Source organism: Aspergillus fijiensis (genome assembly GCF_003184825.1).
Source record: "Aspergillus fijiensis CBS 313.89 unplaced genomic scaffold BO72scaffold_23, whole genome shotgun sequence".
Taxonomy (NCBI): Eukaryota; Fungi; Ascomycota; class Eurotiomycetes; order Eurotiales; family Aspergillaceae; genus Aspergillus; species Aspergillus fijiensis.
Window position 1 is genome coordinate 194,684 of NW_024468999.1, and position 20,496 is coordinate 215,179.

The window sequence follows — 20,496 nt, forward strand, 5'->3', positions numbered from 1 at the left end:
AGCAGATACATCATGAATGTAAGGTTTTTGGAAATTTCGACAAATACGGGGTGAGACCTACCTCTGGAATCAGGCTTAACATCATTTTAGATACGATACAGTGGGTGTACGAGGCCAAAACAGTCCATCCATACAGATTACACACATAGATCCAATCCGTAGACAGATATCTTTCCGCTCTGTGGCTGCTGCAATGACTCTTCCCCAAACTTCAACCCACTCCACCTTTACTCTGCCCTCATCTACCGTTGATATGCCACGCCAATCCCTGACGGAGGCCCGTTAATTAGCCGAATTGGGGTTGCTCGCCAGGTATCCTCCTCGACGTAACTCGTCCCGTTAGCCTGAAAGACCAGTGCGTACTGATGCGGGGCCCCGTATTGCGGCCAGGTTGAAATCCTCCCCTTCGTGGTTGTCGCTGGTGCAGTAATGCTGCTATTGCTAGCCGTCCTCCAGGCGTTGGGGTTCAAAGTCGCGACGAAGCTGACCCAGCTTCCGCTCACCTCGGCTGCCAGCTCCACGAGTGACTCATTGTCCAATGGGATCTTCTCGTAGCCGGTGCCGCGCGTATTGTCAAAGATGAAGGGGAGGTCGTCACCGTGCCGTGCAGTGCGTTGGCCGTCGTCCAGGGCAATGTTCCATCGATAGCAGTATGTAGTCACATCGTTGCGAGACCAGGTGGCGCACGCCTGGCGTCGGTGGGCGATGACCGTTGAATCCCCCTGGTACAGACGAGCTTTCACAGCCGGCACTGAGGAGACGTTGGCGTAGGCGGTGGTGATCTGGTCGACTAGCACTTGCGGCAAGGCGAGCCCCGGAGCGACGCCGTACGATTGCGGATCTAGTACGCGCCGTTAGTCACGTCAGACTGCAGAGAGTATATCAAGTACACGACTGCCAATCAGGGATCCTTACTGGCAACCAAGTCCGCAAAGTCCTCGTCTGTCTCGATTTCCACTCCAGCCGGCATTTGCGCGGTTCCTTCGTCCGTCGCGGCCCCGAGGGTGATCGGCACCGGGACGAATTTGCGCGTGTACAGTGAGCGACTCGGCTGCTCGGGGACAATATCCCCGTCAATGACGGGGAACCAGCCGTGCGGGCTCGTGGCATTGATGGCGGCGTTCATCTCGGCAAATGGTACCGTCCGCAGACACGCCATGCTATCCGGGCTGACCCAGCATGTGTCCTTTCCAGGGACCATCCCATACTCCAGCGCGAACGCGGGAGAGGGATGCACCTGTTGGGTGAGAGCGTCATACAACGGCTGGAAGTACTGCGTGCCGTTAAGCCCGCGGGAGGGCACGGGGTTCCCGCTCTGCATGATGGCGGCGCGCAGGAGGCCGTCGTCACGCCCCGCGTACGCCGTCAGTTGAAAGCCAACGCTGGAGGCCCCAGCCCCCTGGCCCCAGACGGTCACCCGCCGGGGATCGCCTCCGAACCCGGCGATGTTTTCCTGCACCCACTGCAGAGCGTACCGCTGGTCCCGGAGGCCTACGTTGGTCGCTCCCGTGTCGCGGATCTGGTTGCTATACAGAAACCCCCAGGCGCTCAGTCGGTAGTTGAAGCTGACGGCTATGACGGGCTGGTTCTGTTGGACAGACCGCGCAACGAAGGAGCTGAGGTTGTAGCGACCGTCGTGCGCGCTGCCGCCGGAGAAGCCGCCGCCGTGGAAGTAGATTACCACGGGGAGGGGGTCGGTCTCGGACGTGTTCTGGTGCGGTCGCACGATGTTGAGGTACTAGCAGTCCTCGGACATCTGCTCGGGAGGGTCGGAAGAGGCGTATCCTACGCAGGAAGGGGCGTAGGCCGTCGCGTTGCGCGTGCCATCCCAGCTGCCCGTGAGACTATCGGCGGGATGAAAGCGTCGGTCATCGACGGGGGCTTGCAGGTATGGGATACCCAAGAAGAAGTCCTGCTCGAATGAGGTTGAGTACACCCCGCTGTGGGTTCCATTGAGTGTCGTGCCCATTGGGGGACTGGTCGCAATGGGTGAGCCTACGAGGAGGTAGGCCACCGATATGAGGCGCAGCATGGTACAGTGGGCCGGTCACTTTCCTTCTTCGTGAATAAGGCACGTATCAGCGCAAAGGTCTAAGTAAGTCTTCGTGCGATTGTGGCCAGGAAAGGGCAATGGATGGTGCACTGGTTGTGACAAGGTAGCCAGACATAAACAGACCCTGGAAACATTTGTATCATGAGCAGCAGAGGGCTCGAGGGCTCGTCGTCGTATGTCCCCACTTGATCGGGTCTCCTCTCATTGATCAAGTCTGTCTCGCAAAGGACCCCCAATTCGGGAAGACTAGAGCTACAGCCCAAATCTTCCATCAAGCCGTTGGGAAACAAGATATCGGCTTGCAATCCCGACGATTCCCGCCCGAAACATGCTCAATTCTTGGCTGGGCAGGTAACATAAAGCTTCTTCCCTTAACTCCGAGTGTCTGACGTGCAAGCGAGAGGGGGGCTCTTACCGCTAATTTAGTGTGCTTTTAGCTCAAATTGAATTATATCATACTCTTTGATATGAGACTAACGTTTAACGTCGGACGTTGCCGATTCTCGGAGGCACCACGCGGGGTAAACCCACTTCTCCACTGGGACATGCTTCATCTTCTCTTAACCCCACAGAAGGAGCCTTGAGCACCCCGCATGACCTCGGACGGAATACTGGTACCATCGGTTACTACACCCTCGTCATTCCATGTGCATGCTCATTCCATTGTACCCCGAATGCTTAGCGAGAAATTGGCGAGAAATTGTATGGTGAAACGTTTGGCAATGGAATAGACTCGGCAAAGCGAAGCGTAGGACATGCCTCGTAGGCCTATAAGTGACACGTAGCTCTTCCGCCAGACTTGGATTCACTACCGGGCAGAAGTCTACAAGCACGAATAATTTCACTACTCTCCCAGGCAGCAATGTGGTCGTTCTTCTGCTTCCTTTTGTATGCAGTACTTTGCAACTCAACTCCAGTCACGTCGGTTGCGGTACAGGCAAATTCCCCAATTGGGGAGACCTTGAATGGGACTTATTCGGGTGAATACCTCCCCGAGTATCAGCAGGATCTCTTTCTGGGAATCCCTTTCGCTCGTCCACCATTGGAACGTCGACGGTTTGCGAACCCGGAGTCCCTGAATACCTCGTGGACGGGAGCCCGCCCGGCAACCAAATATGCCTTTGTGAGCAATTCCCTCTGGTTGATGTTATGGTGTTCTGTTCTAAGTGAAGCTCGTTTGCAGGAGTGTATTGGCTACGGTGGGGATCAGAAAGGGTACCTCCAGAGCGAGGATTGTCTCTATCTTAACGTAGTCCGACCGTCTGGCTACGAGAATGACAGTCTGCCAGTGTTGGTATGGATCCATGGTAAGATAATCCAACTGTACCAGCGTCGGCCATGTCTATCGTTTGCCTGTAACTTATGTTATGTTTTTCTTTCTTTCTTTCTTTCTTTCTTTCTTTCTTTTGTTTTTTTCCTTTTGTGCTGACCATGTTCGTCCTGCAGGCGGTGGCTTCAAAGAAGGAGGTACTCCGGATAAGCGATATAACCTAACCTTCATTGTCAACAACTCCGCCGTCATCAATCAACCCATCATTGCAGTGAGTCTAGCTTACCGTCTGGGACCCTTTGGTTTCCTGAACGGCGACGAGGTGGCTGCCAGCGGGGCGTTGAATCTCGGTCTCAAGGACCAGCGACTAGCTCTACATTGGATCAAGGAGAACATCGCGGGATTTGGAGGTCCGTTATCTTTTACTCTCTTCTCATACCCCTTTCTGGCTATCTACCCTCTATACCAGAAGTATGCGGATCATCTCACACAAGATATTTGAAATCCGCAGGTGACCCGGACAGAATCACTATTTACGGACAAAGTGCCGGGTCGGAGAGCGTGGGCTACCATCTTCGCGCGTTCGACGGACGAGACGATAAGCTATTCCGCGCGGGAATCATGGAGTCTGGCCCCGTCATTCCACAGGGGCCATTGAACCTGACCTCCGAATATCAAGGGAGGTTTGATGGGATTGTCGCAGCCGCCGGCTGCGGAAGCGACCAGAACTCCACCAAGCTGGACTGTCTGCGCGACCTCCCCTTTGCCACCCTGAACAATATCCTCAATACGACTACGTACAACACGGGGTGGGAACCGACCATCGACGGTGATTTTGTGGCCCGCTACCCCAGCCAACAGCTAGAAGATGGGGCATTCGTGCACGTGCCGATCATTGCCGGCACGACGACCGACGAGGGCACGACGCAGTGTCCGAAGCCGGTGAATACCTCCCTCGAATTGAGAGGCTGGATGACTGGTATGTGCTTTTGACCCTGTCAGATTAATAAAGTTGGAGGCTTGTGCTAAACCAGACAACCTGATGACCCAGAAACATCCAGCTACCAACTAGCCCTAAACGACACCATGGCAACCCGTCTCCTCACCCTCTACCCGAACACAACCACCTTCGGCATCCCCTCAACCGAGGAGCTAGGCGGCACCAACATCACCTTCCCGCAGTCCTACGGCGCCAGCTTCCGGCAGACGGCCGCCTACTACGGCGACCAGGTCTTCATCGCCTCACGGCGACGCACCTGCGAGGTCTGGGCCGCCCGGGGGATACCCGCGTACTGCTACCGCTTCAACACCAAGCCGGCGGGCCTCGCGTGGGAGGTCGGGGTGGAGCACTTCTCCGACGTAGCCTTCATCTTCAACAATCTCGCCGGGGAGGGTTATGACCCAAGTCCCTTTGCGGGGATGCCGGCGAGCTACGCCGAGCTCAGCTATCTGATGGCCGGCTCGTGGGCGAGCTTCGTCACCCGTCTCGACCCTAATGCCTGGCTGGGGCGCGGTCGCAACGCCACCCAGGACGGGGTGCAGTGGCCTGTCTATCGTGTCGAGGCGCCAGAAATTGTCGTCTGGGACGCGAATGTGACTACCTTTGTGGAGCGGGATGATTGGCGGAAGGAGGGGATTCGGTTGATCTAGAGTTTGGCGTTGGAGTATGGGCGGTAAGCGTTGTAGAGCAAGGGGATCTGGTAGGTCTTATTTAGTAATGAGATGATGGTGATTGATAAGGGAGAAGGGTGAAGAATGAGGAGCAATGGTTGTATGTGTTGTATGTGGGTGTTGATTATGACTGCGATGACAGACGGCCTGCTGTCCCAACGTCCACTTGCGTTAGAATAGAGTAATCGGACTCTCAAATTTTACATCCTGTCTTCCTCAAAGAAGAGTAAAAGATTACTCCGATAGAAATAGCATTGCTGGGTGGCCAGGATAAATCGTCTCTCTCTGGTCGGCGAGATATATAAATCAACAACATTGTCCCGGGACTAAAGGACCTAGTGTGCATCTATAGACTGATAGTCCGAGAAGTAGTCACAAGACGCCAATACTAATTATGAACCAGGTAAGATCATGACGAACCAAGGGCTTTCTGGTCATTAATTATCGATGCTTAACCTACCTTGGCTTCAAGGGATGCATCTTCGTCTGGGCTGGGATAAAAGGTGACTGGCTTAAAAGGTAGGCGAGTGGGTCCCAGTCTACCCGGAGGCTAGGTAACTTATGACTTGGTATCAATAATAATCACACAATTATAGGTCTCGACAGTGAGGTATTTTAACCTAGTCAAGCGATAGACTCATAACCGAGCTATTCGGGCCATCAAACTAGGTAAATTGGGGTATCGAGTCGCGACATTAGTGTCCACTATGTACGCCAGACAAACTAATCTACTGACCTTTGTTAATTGGGGGCCAGAATGTTCCTCTCCAGCGCCTGTGACTGGCTCAGAATGTGCAAAGTAGAGGCACTAAATACCGTAGCGCATATCATCGCACGTTTCCGTGGGCCATCAGCACCCTTCTTCACCTACAAGATTTGTTCGAGACACTCATTCGTTAGCATTTTCTCAGCTCCTTACTCCACTTTCAGGTTCATGGTTGCTCTAGCTAAACAACGGTCGCAATATACTGTACGAAGGCGCGGCTCAGCTCGTCCCGCTTGCTGCTCTCTTTTCTCTCTTCTTCCTCCCCTCTTTTCTTCTTCTCTTTTATTGCTTGCTTGTCTGTCAGAAGCCCCAACTCAACCTTCACCGTCTCTCTCACCACTTGCAATCCAGCTCTAGCACACGAAACTCGACTTTTCCAATGGTACGCCTTCTGCGAAACTCCTTGCGTTTGAGATACTGCGTACCAGACAGGCCTTTAACAACTTGTGTGGTAAAAAGGAGCGGGCATATATCGAAGAAGATCCCCACAGCCAGCCGGAGGTGACATCGTACAGCCATGGTCATTTTTACTCGACTCCTGAGTCGAAGACACCACCACTTTTCGTGGTCGACGCGGAGTTGGCGGCCCAGAAAGAGCAGCAGCAGGCGCTGGTTGAACACAAAGCGAGCAGCCGGACATTTGGAACGCGGCGATGCTGGGTGCTGAGTGGCCTAGTGGTCCTGGTAGTGGTAATAGTGGCGGCTGTGGTGGGAGGCGTGGTTGGCAGTCAGCACAAGACACATACCGAGAACAAAGATGTTTCAAGCAGTAATCATTCATCTGTATTGACCACGACCGTTTCGAGTACAACTCGCACGACGACGACCGCACAAACAACGACCGCAGCGACGAGATCGATGACAACAACAACAACGACCACCCCATCTAGCTCCACCACTGAGGCTTCAGTTATCACCGCTCCAACCCAGAACAGCGCCTATCCTGCCGTAGTGAAGATGTATGCTAACGATACCTGTGGCGGCAATGAGGATAGCTTTGCCGTGACGCAGAGCAATGTCTCTACCTGCATGGCGGTCACGTCCGACAAGACCTCGCTCCAGGTGACTCAGAACAGGTGCGTCTTCTTCTATGGACCCCCTTGCTGCTCCATTCCACTCAATATGTGCACGCTTGCTAACATCTTTGGTCGCTGCAGTGGTTGTGTGGTGGAAACGTGGAGCGGGTCCAATTGCGAAGGAAGTTCCTACAACGTGACGGATCTTCAGTGCCATGCTGTTCTGTATGCGGCTGTCTCGGTCGATTGCTAAGATTTAACATCAATGGGATTTGTACAAATAACCCTCGTTGATTATAACACATCTGTGTCCGTCGGTTTTAGCGCTATTTGACGAGTTAACGGCGTCACAGCGCATACAATCCTCACGAGACACCTGCTTCGGTTCGATCCCCAGCGCATTTTGCCAGGCTCATGTTTCACCTGAGCTTTGATTGAACGTCACTATGTCTTATCTAATCACTCGAGTCGAGCCACATGCCTGAAATCTGATGTCCACACTATTTATGGTTCTCCAAATTTATCCAAGCCAGCGCAGCTGCACATAATCCGCGCGCATGAGCCTGGAATTGCGTCGCCTGTGCTAAAGCTCTTCCGACTAGGGTATATGAACAACAGGACTTCACACGCCTTGCTTTGAAAAAGCAGTCTGCATGATTTCTGTTTGGAAAACTAGCGCTACTCATATTTAGGTAGGCCGATACAACTTTACAGGAGAAAATGGGAAGGGCTTCGGGAAACGGGCGGGTGGACGGAGAAGCACCGGGACAGATCCGGTTCAGCGAGACTTCGCGTCCAGATGTCAAAATCAGCTTTCAAGAAACTTTCACAGCGGCAACTGGCGGATGAAAGCGTCAAGGTAGAGGTCACAGACTTGGACAAGAACTTCCTCGCTACCTCCGCATCTAATCCCCAAGGCGCTGCCGCTCTTTGATTTTTGCTTACAAGCGGAGAAAAGACCTCGTAAGAAGAACAGGGAGGGTGAGGCCGAGTATGTGTGAGGTATTTGGTCGCGGGATGGCAGGGAACAGATGTATCGAGAGCGGTTTTTGAGTGAGGACATTAGCGGCTCTCTCCTAGGCGCATGTTGAGATCATTGCGATATACCTGATTCCACTCGTAATACACAGCGAATATAATACAGCTCTATAAGAGGAATAGACAAAGAACGGTAGGGTACGCCGCCTGTCCTGAATCTCAATACATAGATTCGATTCACAGACCTCGACGATGAATCACGTGAGTAGGTGAGAGCCCTGAAAAAAAGCTCAAACCTCCGGCAAAACAAGCCTTTGGAACCAGCTAGTCTCCGAAAGGGACGGGGCCGATATACAGTCTGTGTTTTGCCAATGCTTGACCCAACCCCCAGAAATAATATAGAGCCTACGCTTTTTGGATGTGAGAATCATATGCACTGTCTTCCGGTCGCTCGAGGCCCAGTTGTTTAGAGAGCCGCGACCACCGTCAGTGCACCCCTCGTAGGTCAGATGGGGTCAAAGAAACATGGCCGCAAGGAACTTCGGCCAGCTGTTGACAGTAGGCTTTAGATGTTTCCGATACACGTCTTCAGTCACAATACTGAGCCTATCGGGGATTCAAGGCGCTAGTTGAAGATAGCTGTCCATAGTAATACAGTCACTTCTGTCTGGATGCAAAGCAATGAGAAGTCATCAGCTGGGTTCGAGTGAAAGAGATCTGTAGTACGGAATGGGTGGTTGGCCCTAGTGCCTGAGGCAAGAACACCTCGGCAGATGAACGGTAGATCCCCACCTCCTCTAGCGTTTCGGGGTAAATAATAGGGGGAATTTCGAGCTTCGTAGAAGCCCAACAAAGGAACCATTATCAGTATTCTGGATGAGATAATTGTACTTACTTTTTGTTGAATTATTCTCTAGGGAAACGATATGCCCTGCTGATGTATGAGTTCTCGTAAACACTGCCACCTTGACTAATACCCGAATGTTAACTAATTCCCCCATGACCAATGCTTGAGGAATTCAGGTTTTCAGTCATCAAGAGTAGTTCGAGTAATGATGCTAGAATTAACCCAGGCTCTAATGATCTTCCAGCCCTGCTGGGGCTGCTGCCTAGGTGCTGTGATGCCTCGCTGCCTTAGTGCCATGCCGCGTTTCTACCTTGATGCCTTAGTGCCTTGCTGCCTTCCCGAGCTCCTTGCCCATGCCCCAGTAGACCTAGTACGCCTCACCGGGCACCTTTCTGGCACCATTCGACAACCCCCATGCTGAAATCTCGGGAATCGCATATCAAAATGAGCGCGAGACCAAGGGGAAGCTTACTGTGTTATCTATAAAGTACCAGAGCTGATGCTGGTCTCTAAACCGCTGGCGAGCGGGTAGGGGTGCAGGTTCATAAGCCATTTTAGAAAAGAATCTATCGCATCCGAGGCGACAGCAAAGGAGAAATTACTTTGCAGTCGCCTCGAATGTCCATAATGTCCTTACCTAATTTTTTTGGCCGCCTAAAGGTCGAGCGTTCAACCCAAGCCGGGGGCAGGCACACTTGAATATCTGCCTTTTTGTCGTTGATTTCCAGTCGCATTTTACCTGGTAGATGAGGTTGCGGTTGCGGGGATGTTGTATACTGCCGGAAAGCGCGGGGTCGCCTCTTTCCAGACCTCCGCGGCTGGACGATGGACTTCGTTGTTGAGGCGCTCTTTTGATGGGCTTTAGAGGGCTCTTTCAAAGCTGTTTCTGCTTGACTTTCCCGCGATCGACTTGATCCGCGAGCGTCGGGAGGACGTATGTCAGTCTGATACCAGAGATGATGCTATCCCGGAAGCCCATCACTGCACGTGACCTTGCCTCGCCCTCGCACGTCAGATCTCGTCCTTGGGCGGTCTGAACTATAATTCGTCATAGCGTATTGATGTTCTTCGCTTCGGTGACGATTTCCTTTTTGCTCTCTCTTTTGTCGAGTAGACTAGTCATTGTTGAGGTCAACAATCAGTATTCAATATTATGTATAAAGGAGATGAAGGGATGTGTTCCAGGAATAGGAATGGTCAATTCGAGATCGATGAACGTCACCGGTCTCGATTAATGTGCGTAATAACGGCACTCTCAGTGTTGGTTATGCCAGGTCAGACACCACTGGCCGATTCTAAATCCAGCTGGACAGGACCTTGCTTGATGCTCTCTCCAGTGCCTCGTGATCTTGAAATGAGATGCGGACGGAGTTGAAGGGCGAAGTTCGGTGTTTAGCGGTCGGGGCGGCGATTGGCTGGGTCCAATGCGAAGTCGTCCACGAGTCCATCGACTCGAATGGTTGATTAGCTGGATGAAAGCCAAGCCTTGCATGGCGCAGGATGGGCTGGCGGTGGCTGAGCACTCCTATGCCTCAGGCAACACAGACAATGACGGAAATTAAGTTTCCCGCGAAGGCCGAAGCAGGGCTAGTCTACTGCTAGAGGCCGAGACAGCCGAAAGCAGAACCTCCCAGTTGGGTTGGCGGCAAAGCCACAGCCGCGTCATCGTCAATCCCAAATCGCATCTGCCTAACCCAAAACCACCCAAAACCACCCGCCCTACTTCCGAAGGGGCCGCGTGGCTCCAGCAACAAAAACTAAAGATTCATCAGATTCATCAAGCGGCTTGATCGGAAGCCATTGAAGTGGACCATGGTGGCAGGCAACCATGACGCCATGCTAAATTTCGTTGCAGTATAACTACCCTCCAGCCCCCTCCCTTCGACGCATTGTTACCGCCCTTAAAGCTGTCCGTCCCATCCCCATCATGAAGAATCTCGCCCTCCTTCTCTCGCTGGCCGGCGGCCTGATCCAGCCCATTTCGGCGCTTACCCTGCACGAACGCAGTCAACCGGCGACTCTACAATACAATGTCCAGCGGAGACACAACGCGATTCGATCTTCACACAAACGAGCCACTGTTGACGTCGATATCGGGAATAATGTACGTTGTGCGCCCTCTTCACCTCCCCCTTGTTGCTTTGCCGCATACATTCTCTGGATTGAAGAAAGTGACTGACAACAGGATTGAATAGGAGGTAGACTACATCATCAGCCTGGAGCTGGGCACCCCCGGACAAAACGTCAGCGTCATCATCGACACCGGAAGTAGCGATCTTTGGGTCAACGCGGCGGGTACTGGCTCCGACAGCTCCAACAACTCCTACGGCACTTATGACTCCTCGGCCTCCTCGACATACTCTCTGGTCAATGATGATTTCGTGATTCAATACGTGGATGGAAGCGAAGCCGCGGGCGACTATGTGAACGATACTGTCAAGTTAGGAAACGTCACCTTGACGAATTTCCAGTTCGGTGTCGCTACCAACAGCACCAGCAGTCGTAAGTCGAACCCCCTGTCGATCTCTAGTTCCTGCCTCAGGCATGGCTGACCTGAAATCTAGAGGGAGTCCTAGGTATCGGATACGCCAGCGGAGAGACCTCCGCTCAATTTGGAGGCGGAGTCTATGCCAACCTTCCCAAAGCGCTGGCCAACCAGGGCTTCATCAACTCCGCCGCGTACAGTCTCTGGCTCGATGACCTGGACGCCAAAGAAGGCACCATCCTATTCGGAGGAGTCAATACCGCCAAGTACACCGGCAGCTTGCACACCCTGCCGATCGAGAAAATCAACGGCGTCTACGACACCCTGGCCGTCAGCCTCAACGGGGTGCACGTCACAGGCACCAAGAGCACCAGCGTCAACAACACCGCCTTCCCCGTGGTTGGGGTTCTGGACAGCGGCACCTCGCTGACCTACCTCCCCTCCGCCGCCGCCCAGGATCTGATCAGCGCCGTGGGCGCCGAGTACGTCGCGCGGGCCGGCTACGCGATCGTCGACTGCGACGTCGCGGACCAAGACTACGATGTTGTCTTCGAGTTCTCGGGTTTCAACCTCTCCGTGCCGGTGGGTGATCTGCTCCTGGATGCGGGCTCCTACTGCGTCTTCGGCATCGTGCCCCAGGACTCAGACTCCGACGAAGGAGAGTTCGTGCTCGGCGATACCTTCCTGCGCAGTGCGTACGTGGTTTATGATTTGGAGAACAACGAAGTCGCCATCGCGAAGACGAACACCGACCCTGGCGACGACCACATCCTCGAGATCGGCACGGGCTCCTCGGCCATTCCCAACGCGACCGGCGTCACCTCGTCCTCGGATAGCGATTCGAAGGAGAGTCGCGCGACATTGCTGCGGATCGACGTCTCTTCTCTGTGTGCGGCATTCGTTGTCGGAGCTCTGTTGCTCGCCTCGTAGGGCTGTTCAAACTCGCCTCACACTACAACCCCCTCTCTCACGCCAGATCATTCGGACCAGCTCTCATTCCGAATGAACCTTCAGCGCTCTAGGGAATACCAATCGCACCAAGAGGATGCTTAGCCCTTCTGCTTGAAAGGGCTGAAAAACCAGCTTGTGGAGACCACGCTAGCCACTATACGAGCACAGCCGGCTAGAGCATCATACGAGTCAGGAACAAAGGGGAAGTTCATGTCAAGGCCTTGCACTTTGGTCATAATCCTGAGCAAGGCTCCGAAATTGGCTCCGTCGGGAGTCAGGGAGACGCATTATCTCCAGATGCTGGCTAGCTTGTGAAGGCCTCAACCCTTCACCAAGTCACGGCCCACCGACCGTCACCTTTGCCCAAACCCTTCTTCGATCAGAGCGAGTCAAAGATGTGCGCAAGCACCCTGGCCGACCGGCATATTCCGCCATAGGATGAACATCTTCCCATCTCACACTAGCATCGCCAGGTGCCCAGAGGCTGATCGATCCCAACATCTTAACATTTATGTGATTGAAGATATTTTCACAACTCTTTCTTATGACTTCGAGTTTTGGAGGCGACTTCCTTTTATTTTCGATCTTATTTTTTGAGGTCTCTGTTAGCTATGCTTTTTTATTGAGGTTAGACCAAAGTCATATGGACCAGGACTTTCTTCGAATATTAGACCTGCCAATATTAGCCCTTTCCGATCCGAAAGAATTTCCCACACAGTAACTTATTCGTAAGCAAGTTGATGATTGACTCGCCGCTAGGTGACCTTGCCAAGGATTGATCGCGATCGGGTCGAAGCTTATCGCTACCGTCGTAGTTGTTCATAGTGTCCGGCGGGTTACGGCACAACATACCAGCTCTTGTCCTACTAGTTACACTTATGCTTAGCAAAGAATCAAGATGTTAGGTCATAAGACTTTAGTACAGACTGTCACGTTCTTATTTTTGTGTAGTTGTCGTAGCTTGCTTAAACTGAATGTTCCCCTGATTCTTTCATTGGCAGTTTGTGTACAGCCACTGTAGGTAAGTCTGGGGCTATTACTTGCTTATCAAATTCTTGTGCAGGAAGTTGACACAAGGGAGGATCACCTGAGACTATTCTCGTGCATGTCTTGATCTTCTCAGAATCCATCTGATGTGGTTGGTTAAACTACATGTTTGTCGACACGGGCAGGTTAACTGCCTCTTTATTCTTGAGCTTGCGGTTCAGATATAGTAGGAGGAAAAAACTTTCAAAGACAGAGGCCATGATGTTATCACATTCAGCCCTCCTAAGTAAAAGGTTGAGTTGCTTAATCAGTTATTTCCAAGCCATTTCTCCTCGGTCTCAGGGTGAAGGGGATGAGCGAAGGTGAACAGCGGGCCGTACGGGTAGGGGGAACTCGGCCGCAACCCCGCCCGCTGATCCACAGCAGCCCCACTCGTGGTACACTCCTGTAGCCATCCCAAGCAAATCACACACTGGCTATTATATCGCACAACATGTTGATCTTTTCCAGTCGAAGTACTTGCACGCAGCTCAACAAGTGTGCGAGGCAGTTTAGCCGCTTTTTGACAGCCTGTCAGCTTTAGCAAACGGGGATCGACAGTCTGTGCGGCTGCACAAGTAATTAATCCCCCATGCGCGGTGAAGGCTTTTGATCCCACTGAGAGCTAGGGGATTCATACAGAACACAATCAACCGGGCAAGCTGGGAATCTAGTTTGTCATGGTACAGGACTTGGACCAGGGTATGCGGCACCATTGTCTAAGCGAGAGCGAGCAGGTGCGGGGTTCTTACCATGGAGACTGATATAAACTGGATGGACACGCTGGGACAATTACTCAGTATTTGCTCTCAAAGACCGTTATTGCAAGCTAATCTCTATTATTGAGTGTGTGATATTCTTGCAGAATGGCCGCTATCCAGAGATTTCCCGCTGGCCCGGTATCGGATGTACCCGCCTTGGGGCTGCTCGTTGTAGTCGTAAGTGCTCACATATCTCAGCAGGAACTCCGACTCCCTATCTAATCATCACCGAACCGCACAGATATCTGTACCCTTGATCAGCATTATGCTCTACAACGTGTTCTTCCACCCGCTAGCCAAATACCCCGGCCCCAGGTCCATGGCCGCCACCCGGATCCCGTACCTACTAATGACACTCCGGGGTCGACCCCCGCAGGAGATGAACGCACTGCATAAGCGATACGGGCACGTAGTCCGCGTCGCGCCCAACGAGCTCTCCTTCATCAGCAGCGACGCCTGGAGGCTCATCTACGGCACGCGCCCAGGCCACGGCCAGAAGCCCAAAGACCGTCACGCGTACCCGCCCACCGCAGACAACGTCCCGAGCATCGACCAGTCCAACGACGCAGACCACAGCCGATTCCGGCGCCTCCTTTCACACGCCTTCTCCGACAGCGCCCTCCGCGGCCAGGAGCCCATCATCCGGGGCTACGTCGACCTGCTCATGCAGCGGCTGCACGAGCACGCCCGACATGCCCAAGCCCCGCTGGACATGGTAGCCTGGTACAACTTCTGCACCTTCGACATCATCGGCGACCTGGCCTTCGGCGAGCCCTTCGACTGCCTCCGCAACGCGGCCTACCACGACTGGGTGCGGTTGATCTTCGGCTCCGTCAAGGTGGCCTCGTACCTCAACGTCGCGCGCCGGCTGCCGGGCACGCAGTACCTCATGCGCGCGATCACCCCGAGACGGGTCCTCGAACAGCAGAGGTGGCATGTGCAGCTGACGGCCCAGAAGGTGCAGGCCCGGTTGAACAAGACGAACGAGCGCCCGGATTTCTTCGCCAATATCCTCAAGCACCAGGGCAACACGGAAAAGGGGATCAGTGTTCCCGAGATGATCACCAATGCAAGCACCCTCATCATCGCCGGGTCGGAAACAACCGCCACCTTGCTGTCCGGCGTGACTTTCCTGCTGTTGAAGAATCCCCGCGTGATGGACAAGCTCCAGCAGGAGGTTCGGTCCGCCTTTGCGACAGAGGAGGAGATCACGCTGGACTCCGTCAATCGTCTGCATTACTGTCTGGCGGTGCTGACGGAGGGGTTGCGCCTGTTTCCACCGGTGGGGGTGGGGCTGCCGCGCGTGGTGGATCCGCAGGGCGATGTCATATCTGGGGGTTGGGTCCCGGGAGGGGTCAGTACATTTATCCAAGAGAAGAGTGTTGAGTCGTGGATCCGAACCGTAACTAACCGTCTCAGACGAGTGTCTCCATCCCGCACTACGCCGCCTACCGGTCTCCGGCCAACTTCACCGACCCGGATGCATTCGTCCCCGAGCGCCACCTCGGCGACCCGCGATACGCCACCGATGACCGGGACGTGCTGCAGCCGTTCAGCTTTGGGCCCCGCAACTGCATTGGCCGCAAGTATGTGACCCCACCGATTGCTTGTTTGCTGACATTATTGACACGGTGGTTTCTTCAGCTTGGCATATGTCGAGATGCGCATCATCCTGGCCCGCATGATCTTCAATTTCGACATGGAACTAGAGGATACGGAGTCGGATTGGCTGGACCAAGAATGTCATCTGTTGTGGGATAAGTCCGCGCTGATGGTGAAGCTCAAGCCGAGGGGTCCGGTGTAGTAAGCTGGGCATTCTAATTTGCTCGAAGCGTGAAGTGGGTTTTGGTGGCGAGACGATGCAGCCGGTGTGAAACCAGGGACTGAGTGTGCGAGTGCGGTTTTTGTAGGATTTGGAAGCATATTATCGATGAGACATGTTTAGGGGAATTCAATATGGTAAGAGTGAACGAACAGAGACAGAACGTTATGCGAAGGGCCGTCAGAACACGAGGATTGGTGTAATTGTGAGCCAAGCTCGTATTGAGCAGGCTGGCACGGCCACTGCTCCCCACGAGAGCATAATGCTTCATCGGGACTGATGTCGAGGATGCAACTTGTCTCGTGATCCACTGGATCGGTTTGCATAACAGGGAAAGAGAGAGGCCACGATGAATGTTTGTCCGGGGCTCGGTGTGGATAGGCTTCGTTCAAAATCATCCGCCGGGATTTTAGTGTAGTGTAGGAATGTGACGGTCTACACGCAAAGGTGAGATGCCCACTCGGTGTGATACGAGGGAACAGTTGATCTCCTTTGCCGCCAAGAAGCAGGTAGCTGTGGATTGCGGGTGAGTTTGAGAAAGATTGCGGATCAAGGTCTCTTATTTCGGCGGGAGGATCAATTGGTCCACTATCCTCACTTACCGGTCCTCAGACCGACTCTACTACCCCTTTGTCATAGCTTATCTATCGTGACTTGAACAAGGCACTGATATTGTTTGTATATTATCACCCAGCAACAAGATCGCCATGTCCCCGTCAAAGTGAAGAAGACTTACTTTCCTTTTTCAGCCATGGCTGAGCCGTTCAATCGTCAAAAGCAGGGTCCATCGCAAAATATGCCACATCGCAACGTTTGCATCTAGATTCAGTAGCACACGTTGATGTCGAAGAATGAGGGGGCTCAGGAAGAGACCAGCAAGATAATGATGAGAGCCTTCTTGCCATGTCGCCTTAAAAGAGATATCGATGGCATGGATCTACTGTCCCAAGCGAGTTGGTGGTTTATCAGCGCCTTTCGACCAAGACAGCACATCAAGTCTCACAACCTATCGCCAGCGCGGCCAAAACCTTTTGTCACAAGTTGAGATACCGTGATTTTGGGACCACACCGACATTGATGAGGAGGAGAAAACTCCGCCGATATCATCTCCTGACTGAATAGTCCGACAGTTACCATCACAGCATGGCACTCAGGTCAATGAAGCGTAAATGAAGGATGTGCCTGGTAGAAGTCCTTTAGCTGTGGTGCTGCCGCATAATCGCGAGCGGGCCCGTGATCACACAGCATGGAGCAGAAGGGCATTCTCACACCGCCGCGACAGGCTAGCTGATGTTAGCGAGAACCTCGCCTCGACCTCTAAAGCCGTTCCTTCAAATCAAGAGTCTCTCCACCCAGGCCTAGTCGTAGCGGGGATAGCTCGTGAACGGCTCCGGTCAATTCTCGAGAGACCTAAGGTGTGAATCTACAGATTAACGACTCGTCTAGCTCAGTATTTGAGGTTTAAACTGTGGCCCATTTTGGATGGGGGAGAATGTGACGCGCGTCCTGCACACTGCAACAGCTTGATCAACCACACACATTCGCTTGAGACTCCGGTTCTACAATAGAGGATGAGTGGCAGACTGGCCTTAGCGTGCCATAGGCCGCTATGTACCGTACGGCAAATTGGCACAGTATAGGACCGGGGTGTTCGTTCCCCGTCAGCTGAAATTTGACTTGCTATAACCCGATTCCCTCAAGTCAATTGGCCAGCTGAGAATCCGAAAGTTGGCGAAGATGGTGACTAAAGTGAAATCATTCGGTAAGACTGCACGGAGGTCAACCAGTTGTGAAGAGCCAACGAGATGGGACTGCCTCAGGGCTTCAGGGCACACACAGTGACATTGCCTTGTTGGAGGGACCCGTACTACCTCCAGCACCGAGTCGGAGACTTAAGGGAGAAAGTTCTACCGTCTTCAGCCGGGGACGACCCTGGTTTTCATGACTGAAGCAGGGTGGCATTGCCCCGAAGTGGCAAGGTGGAATCACAGGCGTCGTGGAATACATTAGCTTTCCTCAGGGATTACGTAGGCCGGTAGATTATGAGGAGATGAGAAGTGGAATCTCGTCCGTTGCTGTAGCCAGAGGCTGCAACATCTCATCTTGCACGTATACTCGGCCTGTGCGGTTGTAGGGCGGACTTAGTCTCAAAGTCGAAGCTCAAAGAGGCTTAGCGAGACCCTAGTAGCCGGAGTTATGGTGCTGGGCCGAGTGGTTTCGTACGGGAGCACCCGGTCGGGCTGTTAGTGCCGAGCCCTACCGCGGGTCTCCGGGTCTGGTGCCTGCATTGGGCAGCCAGTCCCGAGCGATCCTTGCCATTGCTGGGATGTTCGCACGGCAGCCCTCAAGACCTCGCCTCGTCTCGCGTCAAGGTCAAGCGTGCAAGACAGACATAAGAGCCATTACCGAAGCCCAAACCCAAGCCCAGGGATTCTTGGATCTATGTTTGGATTCGTTCATGTTCATTGATAAAGGATAAGCCAGACATTACTTCCCGACAATTGTGTTGATCACCTTTAGAAAAACTTAAGTGCTTCTCAAAGACGTATATCGAGTCTTTAGTCCTGGAGACTTGTCTTTACACGTGTTGCAGCTCGCCTATTCACGCCCGTCTGCAATTCTGGCCAGTGCCAAGAATCCGGTCCTCGAGGGGAGGCGTAACGACTATCTGGTGGATAAGGACAAATGCGTGTCATTGGTCTCTCATCTTGGTATCTACGTATGCTCGCAATCAAAAGTTGACGTACCTCTGTCTAGTAGATTGTACCTGACAGGACGCTCACTAACAGGCTTTGGCAACGATCGTCAGTGATCATGCACGGAACGGCTGGTCAACATCCGTGGTACACTGAATGCAAAACTCCAGTCGATCGACATGCAACTTCGCGACGCAACCCTTGCCGGCGCAGCACAGGTGAGTAGACATCACAGCTGAGATCTTGCCTTGGTACAAAGATATAAAGAGGGGTAGGAATCCATCTTCGCTCAATCCCTTCATCAACCTCCCCTTCCTTCTCAATCATCATCATCATCGTTGGTCTAGTCTTTCCAGAATGACCGTCTCGATTCCGCGGGCCTTGGCCTCGGTGGTTCTGGGCGCTGCAGTCGCCCAAGCGCAACTCTGGGATGAAGTCATCCAGACAACCTACGGCCCAGTCCAGGGATATAAGTACTTCAACGAATCCACCCTGGAGACCTATTTTGGCATCTCCGAATCCAATGTGACGGCTTATCTGGGCATTCCGTACGCCGCCGACACCGGCTACCAGAACCGCTGGAAGCCGCCCCAACCCAGAGAGTCGTGGAACACCACCTTGCAGGCCACGGCGTTCGGGCCCGCGTGTCCCACCGGCGATACTTCGTACATTAGCGAAGACTGCCTGAGCTTGAACATCTGGACCAATGCCGGCACCGCAGACGCCAAGCTCCCCGTCATGGTGTGGAACCAGGGATCCGACGAGACGAGCGACAACCCGTGGTACTATGGAGGTGGAATGGCCTTGAAAGATGTGATCTTCATTAGTTTCAATCGCCGCGATGATGCCTTTGGATATCTGGCCCACCCCGAGCTCAACGCCGAGGGTTTGCGCACAACAGGATATAACACGTCCGGCAACTACGGTGTGCTCGATCAACTCGAGGTTCTGAAATGGGTTCAGAAGAACATCGCCAACTTCGGAGGCGATCCGGATCGCGTAATTGTGGCTGGCCAATCTTTTGGTTCCTCGCAAGTGTATCACGCGGTGAACAGTCCTCTTTTCACGGGCTATTTCCACGGTGGAATCTCCGAGTCGGGAATTCGATACCCCTATGATCCCCTCCTCGCCGGCCTCGCCACGTCGTATGTCAACATGTCCACCGCGATCTACTTCGGCGAAAGCTATGTGGCAAGCCACAATGTCTCGACGATCGCCGAGCTACGCACCTTGTCCATGGAAGATCTTCTCGTCGGATCGCAGGATCGGGTCAACTCCACGTGGATCAACTGGGTCACCGCCCTGTCTGCTGGCTATCCATTGATCTTCAAGCCGGTGCTCGATGGGTACGTGCTCCCGGAGAAGTACATCGACACTCTCCGCAACGGACCGGCCAACGACGTCCCCGTCATCACCGGCAACACGAAGGACGAGTCCGGGGCGGCCATCAGCACGGACTACACGGTGGCGCAGTATGAGAACTACACCTCGCTGAAGTACGGCGACCTCTACGACCGCTACATCAAGCTGTACCCGGACACGAACGGCACGCAGGACGAGTCGTGGAACGCGGCGGCGCGGGACGCCTCGCTGGTCGGCTCGTGGGCCTACGCCACCGAGTGGTATAAGGCCGCTTCCTCCTCGTTCTACACCTATTACTGGACCCATGCACCCCCCGGCCAGGACCAGGGCGCCTTCCACCAGTCCGAGATCATGTACGCCCTCAACGCGCTCTACGCCAACACGGATCGGTACCCCTTCAACGCCACCGACTACGCCATCCAGGAGAAGATGTCGGCCTACTGGGCCAATTTCGCTAAGACCCTTGACCCCAACCTCGGCGGCTCGTACACCGCCGGCTCCCTGCCCTACTGGAGCCCCAACAGCGCCAACGGCACCCAGGTCGTCATGGAGCTGGGCGATGCGTTCGAGAACGTGTCTATTGCGCACCCGGCTCAGGTGTCCTTGTTGATGGAGTGGTTCCATCGGCAAATTCCTTACTAGGACGATAGGATTGAGGGGTTGCTAAAATGGATGGTTGTGGAGAGTGGGGCGATCTTTCTCCCGGTCCTAGTGGTTTGCGTTGAAGCTTGATGCTGAGATAATATGTATATTGAACACCCTAACTATCTACACTCGTTTGACTTGTCGTGG

At 53.6% G+C, this 20,496-nt stretch overlaps 6 protein-coding genes across 6 annotated transcripts; 5 read left to right on the top strand and 1 right to left on the bottom strand.

Moving 5' to 3' along the window:
- Nucleotides 1–242: 242 nt before the first annotated feature.
- Nucleotides 243–2,032, bottom strand: BO72DRAFT_468553 (alpha/beta-hydrolase; the record flags this gene model as incomplete). The annotated part of the gene is made up of 5 exons (XM_040946909.1): nt 243–841; nt 891–894; nt 959–1,186; nt 1,238–1,738; nt 1,790–2,032. The coding sequence occupies 5 exons, from the start codon at nt 2,030–2,032 to the stop codon at nt 243–245; spliced, it is 1,575 nt and encodes a 524-aa protein (XP_040801265.1).
- Nucleotides 2,033–2,833: 801 nt separating this feature from the next.
- On the top strand, nt 2,834–4,973 carry BO72DRAFT_509525 (carboxylesterase family protein-like protein; the record flags this gene model as incomplete). Its single annotated transcript, XM_040949337.1, has 5 exons — nt 2,834–3,176; nt 3,237–3,360; nt 3,500–3,733; nt 3,835–4,302; nt 4,375–4,973. Exons 1-5 carry the CDS (start codon nt 2,916–2,918, stop codon nt 4,971–4,973), a joined length of 1,686 nt encoding a protein of 561 aa, XP_040801266.1. The 5' UTR covers nt 2,834–2,915.
- A 415-nt stretch (nt 4,974–5,388) lies between these two features.
- Nucleotides 5,389–7,710, top strand: BO72DRAFT_458826 (uncharacterized protein; the record flags this gene model as incomplete). Its single annotated transcript, XM_040946397.1, has 8 exons — nt 5,389–5,397; nt 5,467–5,513; nt 5,591–5,599; nt 5,925–5,964; nt 6,065–6,142; nt 6,193–6,836; nt 6,918–7,001; nt 7,473–7,710. The coding sequence occupies 8 exons, from the start codon at nt 5,389–5,391 to the stop codon at nt 7,708–7,710; spliced, it is 1,149 nt and encodes a 382-aa protein (XP_040801267.1).
- Nucleotides 7,711–10,445: 2,735 nt separating this feature from the next.
- On the top strand, nt 10,446–12,299 carry BO72DRAFT_108042 (pepsin-like aspartic protease). Its single transcript, XM_040938923.1, has 3 exons — nt 10,446–10,705; nt 10,797–11,103; nt 11,166–12,299. The coding sequence occupies exons 1-3, from the start codon at nt 10,529–10,531 to the stop codon at nt 12,014–12,016; spliced, it is 1,335 nt and encodes a 444-aa protein (XP_040801268.1). The 5' UTR covers nt 10,446–10,528; the 3' UTR covers nt 12,017–12,299.
- Nucleotides 12,300–13,864: 1,565 nt separating this feature from the next.
- On the top strand, nt 13,865–15,933 carry BO72DRAFT_486062 (cytochrome P450). Its single transcript, XM_040947927.1, has 4 exons — nt 13,865–14,001; nt 14,066–15,178; nt 15,244–15,410; nt 15,469–15,933. The coding sequence occupies exons 1-4, from the start codon at nt 13,930–13,932 to the stop codon at nt 15,626–15,628; spliced, it is 1,512 nt and encodes a 503-aa protein (XP_040801269.1). The 5' UTR covers nt 13,865–13,929; the 3' UTR covers nt 15,629–15,933.
- A 2,766-nt stretch (nt 15,934–18,699) lies between these two features.
- BO72DRAFT_509538 (carboxylesterase/lipase family protein) lies at nt 18,700–20,346 on the top strand (the record flags this gene model as incomplete). The annotated part of the gene is made up of 1 exon (XM_040949338.1): nt 18,700–20,346. One exon carries the CDS (start codon nt 18,700–18,702, stop codon nt 20,344–20,346), a length of 1,647 nt encoding a protein of 548 aa, XP_040801270.1.
- Between the last annotated feature and the right edge of the window lie 150 nt (nt 20,347–20,496).